General features: G+C 42.2%; 1 protein-coding gene across 1 annotated transcript in view; it reads left to right on the top strand.

Moving 5' to 3' along the window:
- ift172 (intraflagellar transport 172) overlaps nucleotides 1-7,343 on the top strand; it is a 40,629-nt gene that overhangs the window by 15,299 nt on the left and 17,987 nt on the right. Inside the window, exons 20-25 of the mRNA XM_008397204.2 lie at nucleotides 284-376; nucleotides 598-675; nucleotides 2,382-2,630; nucleotides 3,566-3,644; nucleotides 3,723-3,843; nucleotides 5,581-5,725. Of these exons, the coding sequence (XP_008395426.1) occupies nucleotides 284-376; nucleotides 598-675; nucleotides 2,382-2,630; nucleotides 3,566-3,644; nucleotides 3,723-3,843; nucleotides 5,581-5,725 (765 nt within the window). The remainder of the gene's footprint in view (nucleotides 1-283; nucleotides 377-597; nucleotides 676-2,381; nucleotides 2,631-3,565; nucleotides 3,645-3,722; nucleotides 3,844-5,580; nucleotides 5,726-7,343) is intronic.

Genomic DNA, 7,343 nt, shown 5'->3' with positions numbered 1-7,343 from the left:
TTGTAAGTCAATAATCAACATTCTAATGACAGCATTGTAGCTAACCTTAGCATTTTAGCTAAATTTAACTTTTTAAATTAAAATTAAAATACAAAGGAAAATTWAATGTTGTTGAAAGTCATATTAATTAAAGTTAGTGTAGGACCAGCCTTCTTTATCAGCTTATTTGCCTACTAAATKGATTAAGATAATTTACATGCTAGTGACACAATGGCAAACCTWAGCATTTTAGCTGAATTTTACTTTCTGCATTTTCATATTTGAACGCATGTCGTCTAATTAGGGAGAAGATGGGACGTCATTTTACCAGGTCCAAGCCCACATGGCCATGTTGGACAAGAACTTTAAACTGGCTGAGATGCATTACATGGAGCAGGTTGGTGTGACTGGCTAACAGAAATCATTTGAACCAGTCAGTATTTTAACAGTTGCAAGACACATTAAAACCATCAAATCCATTCTGCCAAAACTGAGATGGTTTTATTGGTCAGTTATTGCTAAYTTACTCACAGACCAAAAAGGCTTTTAACCAATCTGCCTGTGTTGCTTCCTAACGAAGGTCATTTGAAATGTTTGATGTTTTGTGTGTATCTGCAGAACGCCATTGATGAGGCCATAGAGATGTACCAGGAGCTCCACAGGTGGGATGACTGCATCGCCGTGGCCGAAGCCAAGGTGAACTTACCTGACAGGAGGACGTGCAAACGGTTCAGATTTAAATGCACCAAGTTTTTCTTTTCTACCTGAATATAGAGGATTTGTTTAGATAACTGGGTCTGAAGTCTCACCAAAGACAAATTAAACATCTTTTTGGAGGAAGTTCATTGCTAGCAGGTTCTTTTAAATGTGATAAATTGATTTTTATCAATTAATCTTTTTTTTTGTTATTGAAGATTAAATTTTTCGCAAATCAGGATTTTGTTTTCACCAACGCTCTCATTGGGTTTCCATAGTTCAGAGTGATGACAACACTCTGGGGCGGCCATCTTGAATTCAGGTCATCTTGATTATATGATTCAGGTCATCTTGATTCAGGTCATCTTGATTATATGGGGCTGCACAGTGGCGCAGTTGGTAGAGCTGTTGCCTTGCAGCAAGAAGGTTCTGGGTTCGATTCCCGGCCTGGGGTCTTTCTGCATGGAGTTTGCATGTTCTCCCTGTGCATGGTGGGTTTTCTCCGGGTACTCCGGTTTCCTCCCACAGTCCAAAAACATGACTGTCAGGTTAATTGGCCTCTCCAAATTGCCCCTAGGTATGAGTGTGTGTGTGCATGGTTGTGTGTCTCTGTGTTGCCCTGCGACAGACTGGCGACCTGTCCAGGGTGACCCCGCCTCTCGCCCAAAACGTTGGCTGGAGATGGGCACCAGCTCCCCTCCCGACCCCACTGAGGGACAAGGGTGCAAGAAAATGGATGGATGGATGGATGGATTGATTATATGGTCAGGCTAAGATTTTTATTTTTTTTTATTGCGAGAATAAAGTCATAGTACTAAAAAAACACAGAAATACCACAATAACGTCGAAATAATACGAGTATAAAGTAGTCACTTTATGAGAACTCCAACACAAAAATAATTTAAAAAAAAACTTAAAATGAGGAATAAAGTAAAGTTGTACTTTGGTGTCAGTTTAACAGATAAAGAAATATTCCATATTTCAATATATCAGCATCAAATTATTATCAGCAGGAATGCAAACAACTGAGTCTGTTTCAAGAAGTTTTGGCAACATTGTGGTTTTTTCCTCGTAATTTTATGCCTATATTTATGCAATTAACCCTTTTATGGCTACAAATATAAAGGTTCGCATGAGCTTATTTTTTACATTTTTGGATGCTGCACAGCCATTATTTGTAGCATTTCAATAACCAATACATCAATACAATTCTTAAATCCAGGTCTTTCACAATGTATATGTTATTAATCCATAACAACTAAATAAAATGCTAAAAACTGCAAAGAAAAATCCCCAAAAGGTAATTCGGTTCATAATATTTTTCCAATATATTGCAAATATAACAATTTCCTAAACTTATTTTACAAATTTGTCAATACAAAAAGCTGCACAGAGGCCTTCTGAACCAGAGAACTTGCATTTTGATTTTTTGCACAAATTAGTCATACATGTCAGAGAAGCGCTAATTAAAATAAAAACAACTTTTTGAAAATATTTTCTTTGTTTTTGAACAGACAGCAGGAGAAAAATCTATTTAAATCTGAACATGGAGCTGAAAACTAAGATTTTATTTTTAACCCACATCGCCCACCAATGCTTGTCGCCATGGAAACCCAACGTTGCAGGTTCCATGTGAAGTAAATGTAGATGTTTGTGAAAGTCCCAAGTCCTTCAGTCGCTTCTTTTCCTTCCTGGGTGAACAACAGAGCCACCCGGAGCTCAACAGCCTGCGTGAGAACTACTACCAGTGGCTGACGGAGACGGGTCAGGACGAGCGCGCCGGCGAAGTGAAGGAGAGCCAAGGAGATTTCCAGGGCGCCGTCAACCTCTACCTGAGGGCGGGACTTCCCGCCAAAGCCGCCCGCCTGACCATCAGCCGGCCGGAGATCTGCAACAGCACCGAGACGGTCAGCCGCATCGCTACCAGCCTCATCAAGGGAGAGTTTTACGAGAGAGTGAGTGGTGTTGATTTTTATCTGTGTGTAGTGAAGCATTGTTCTCCTAACTGACGCCAGGAGAGCAAAACTTTGAGCACAACAGCAAAAGTTCTGCTTGTTATTTTGAGCTGCGCTCCATCCGGCTGTGATTTCTCTGCACGTTTCCCTACGTCTGTGTGAAAACTCTTCTCAAAAAATCTTTCATTAGACATCTGAAAGTGAAGAGAAGTGCAAGATTTACCTTTATATTTGTTTTGCGAGTGATTTAAGGAAAATGAAACATCTATTTTAACATCGAACTCTGGAGTCAGAACTCGGATCCTGGAGTAACGTCCAGATACTTCTAACACGTTTTACACGCGGGGCAGCCATGTTGGATTTTCAAGTAGAGGTTGATGAAGAATTTCAGACTTCTTTGGTTTTTCATCTAATGTTTCTGACCTGGGCTGCACAGTGGCGCAGTTGGTAGAGCTGTTGCCTTGCAGCAAGAAGGTTCTGGGTTCGATTCCCGGCCCCGGTCTTTCTACATGGAGTCTCCATGTTCTCCCTGTGCATGGTGGGTTTTCTCCGGGTACCCCGGTTTCCTCACACAGCCCAAAAACATGACTGTCAGGTTAACTGGTTTCTCCAAATTGCTCCTAGGTGTGTGTGTGTGTGTGCATGGTTGTGTGTCTCTGTGTTGCCCTGCGACAGACTGGCGACCTGTCCAGGTGACCCCGCCTCTCGCCCAAAACGTTGGCTGGAGAGGCACCAGCACCTCCTGACCCCACTGAGGGACAAGGGTGCAAGAAAATGGATGGATGGATGTTTCTGACCAGTAATAATAAGCTGCAGATTTCATCCCTGGAAACTAAGCGTTTGATATTTGTCCGCAATGAATGCTAGAAATAAAAAATACAGGAAAAACAGTTGATTTAACTTCCATAATCTTCGTGTTCTTCTCTTCTGACCAGGCTGGAGATTTATATGAGAAGGTCAGGAACAACCAGAGAGCTGTGGAGTGCTACTGCAAAGGTGGAGCTTTCAGAAAAGGTATTTTCAAACGTCTTCATATCTTTATTTATATTTTTGCAGTTTTTATCCTAAGTAACTTTGTCCGTCTTCCCAAAGCGGTGGAGCTGGCTCGTGTTGCTTTCCCTGCCGAGGTGGTGAATCTGGAGGAGGCCTGGGGAGACTACCTCGTCCAGCAGAAGCAGATGGACGCCGCCATCAATCATTTCATTGAAGCAGGGTGGGTGGTGCCGATATGGACAGGTGGAGAGGAGAGAGGAGGGAAGATAAATAAACACAGCAGACGGAGCCAGAAATCCCTTTTTAAATCCTCACCAAGAACGCAATTACAAAGATAAGAGGAATTATTTTTAACCCAAAATAAGCCCAAAAACCCTAAATATAGACAGTTAGTCATAGATTTAGCAGAGAAAGTTTGAGCGAATAAAGAAGTTTAGCTTTGACCAACGGGTAGTTGAACCCGTCGGTGTATTTTAGCGCCGATTAGCCGCTATAGCTAATGACGCACACATGCAGGCGCCGTTACTATGCAATAAATCCACAAAACCAAACCGTTCCAGTTCGGGTTGAGCATAAATCTCTCAAATAAATGTTTGCAACGCCTTTATTTCTTATATGATTTCTATAAAATATGGCTAAATCAATTAAAGCTGAGAAAATTGCTGACGTTTTGATTTGTTCATATTAACAGTTTAGTTCCTGCGAGTTCGCTTAGATTAAAGAGAGGACTGAGAAAACGTCTCTTTTATATTGGACAATAATTAAATTTAACATAATTGCCGCTTGCGGGAGCCATAGTTTGTTCAAATTGAACGACAGAAAATATTTTATCCTGTTTGATCGTTGCGAATATTTGCACAACCTGCGATAAAAGTCCACAGTGTGGTGTTTTGTTCTCAACTAGCAAGAACAGTTTTGTTTACAGAAACTTCGGGATGCAATTTATTTGTTGTTTCTGTTGTTTTGTTTATTTATTTTGGATATTTAAAATGTCTTCCAGCTCCGGTGTTAAATATTCACTAGAATTTAAATGTATTGATCTTTGAGAATGAGTTCTTACGTTATTTTGCCTTTACCATCAACGGCGCATGTGTGGCACCACTAGGGCTGAAACGATTCCTCGAGTGATTCGAGTACCTCGATTATTAAAATCCCTCGAGGAAAATTGACCTGCCTCGAAGCTTCGTTAATTTATGTTTTATCATTTAGCGCACCGTGTTTCAGCCGGAACATTATTTGCGTTGCGCGGAGCTCTGACTTCCGCCTCTGAGTTGTTGACGGAAGCTACGTGTTAGCGGCATAACGTCCAATGTTCAAGTTCGGCCCGCGGGGATTTTACTGATTAGTGATAATTCCGGGTTTTCATCGTTTTTGTGGGACCAATAAACATCCTTAAAATGACCGGCGCGATGCCGGGAGTCCGGCAGCCTTTCTGCTCTGGAGCTGCTGGTTGAACGGCGGGAAGAAGCTGAGGAGGATTTCTACAGGTGAGCGGAGAGACTGAACACGGCGGGCTGCTGAGGGTTGATGCTTACAGGGTAAGAGCAGCTTTACGGACGAACCGCACAGTAAACTTATATCATCCCGGTCTGAACAAACGGGAGGCGGAACATGGCTGGTAGATGAGTTTCTGAACGGAGGAGCCGTGAATATCCCGTATTGCTCCCCCGGTCTACAAAAAAGTAACTGGTAGGGAAGCTCAAAKGTGGAAAAAATAGACTGATGTTGATATCCGATAGTAACACTGGTGTTATGGAAGATTTACCAATATTTTATTTCATAATTGTTTTTATCCGATTACTCGATTAATCGTAAGAAAAATCTATAGATTACTCGATTACTAAAATAATCGTTTACAACAGCCCTAGGCACCACGCGATGTTCAGTCCAGCAATTCAACATATCGGTGGTTAATAATAAATTTCATGATAAAGTTCGTGTGCCGTCTTGTTCCCAGCTGCTCCCTGAAAGCCATCGAGGCGGCGATCGCAGCTCGCCAGTGGAAGAAGGCCGTCCACATCCTGGAGCTGCAGGAAGACGCATCAGCGGAGAAATATTACGTTAAGATAGCTCAGCACTACGCCTCCGTTCAGGACTACGAGGTGAGAGGAGAGAAATAAATGTTGGGGTCAGATGGAGGGAACTTATATAGCTCTTTATCCGATCATTTTGACCACTCAAGGCGCTTTACACTAGAGCCACATTCACCCATTCAAACTCACAAGCGCTCACACATTTATACACCGATATGCAACTTGGGGTTCAGTGCCTTGCCCAGGGGCACATCGATACGTGGAAGGAGGAAGCTGGAATCGAACCTGCAACTTTCCGATTACAAGACGACTACTCTACCCACAGAGCCACAGTCGCCCTAACTGAGGTCGACCGTTAGCCACAGTTAGCAGGTTAAAGAGAACAGTGAATAATTTAAAGCCCCCAAAATAATCAGACTTTTAAATTATTTAATCCATAGTGGGATGATTATACAACAGTCTTTTTAAAAGTCTTTTTGAAATCGAGAAACTCTTTTTTTGATCCATGTAGTTTAAGTTATACTTGAATTTTTAACCATTTCTTACATGCAGTTAGCATACACAAAACAAAAAACAAGGCAAAACGAATTCAGACATAAATAATGTTTAAATTCCTCTTTTTCTGTAGAAAAAAAAAAATCTCTGATCTTCTCAAATTATAAATTCTGTCTCTTTTAATAAATCTTTCTTTGCCAAACGTTTGCTATGCGTTTTAAACATAATTAGCATAATATAATAGTCCACCAAATCGTTAAATGTCACATTTTAAGCTGGAGAACATGGAGTTGTTGGGTCTCTGCAGCTTTTTTAATGAATTTCTGCGGCGCCTATAAAGCGTTTCAGCAGTCGCCATGTTTAACTGTCCTGCCGTCTCTCTGTTTACGTAACGGCGTGCTTCAGGGCGTTTCAGCCTTAATGAAAAGTAACTTCAGCACAATAAACTACGGAGTCTAGCTGTTGGAAAGGGGGACATAATGAGATAAAGGAAGTGGAAAGCACAAAGGAACAGGAAGCTGATGATGGTGTTGATGCGCTCTGCATGTTGCGCTGATTGTGATGAGATCAGCTGAGCCAAACGGCCTCCGCTCGCCGTCAGCTGCTGAAAATAGCAGCCGCGTCGCTCTGCGGGAACATTCACACAAGGTAATTAAGATAACAAGCGCTCCGCGCCGCCGCTTTGGAAACGTCTGGAAAGAGGGGTCTGCTGCAGGTTCGGTAAGAAGAAGAAGGAGAAGAAGAAGAAGAAACCTGAGTGTTTACATGGAGAGGAAGAAAAGTTCCCATCGTTTATCAGCAAGAGAAATTTGACTGAAGGAGCAGAGAAGTTACGCAACAGGAAGTGGAGCATCCATCCATCATCCAACCATCATCCATCCATCCAACCATCATCCAACCATCATCCATCCATCATCCAACCCTCCATCCATCCATCATCCATCCATCCATCATCCATCCATCCATCCATCCATCATCCATCCATCCATCCATCATCCATCCATCCATCCATCATCCATCCATCCATCATCCATCCATCCAACCATCATCCATCCATCATCCATCCATCCATCCAACCATCATCCATCCATCCAACCATCATCCAACCATCCATCCAACCATCATCCATCCATCCAACCATCATCCATCCATCATCCATCCATCCATCATCCATCCATCCATCAATCATCCA

This window comes from Poecilia reticulata, linkage group LG21 (assembly GCF_000633615.1).
Source record: "Poecilia reticulata strain Guanapo linkage group LG21, Guppy_female_1.0+MT, whole genome shotgun sequence".
Taxonomy (NCBI): domain Eukaryota; kingdom Metazoa; phylum Chordata; class Actinopteri; order Cyprinodontiformes; family Poeciliidae; genus Poecilia; species Poecilia reticulata.
This window is presented reverse-complemented; position numbering and strand designations above follow the sequence as displayed.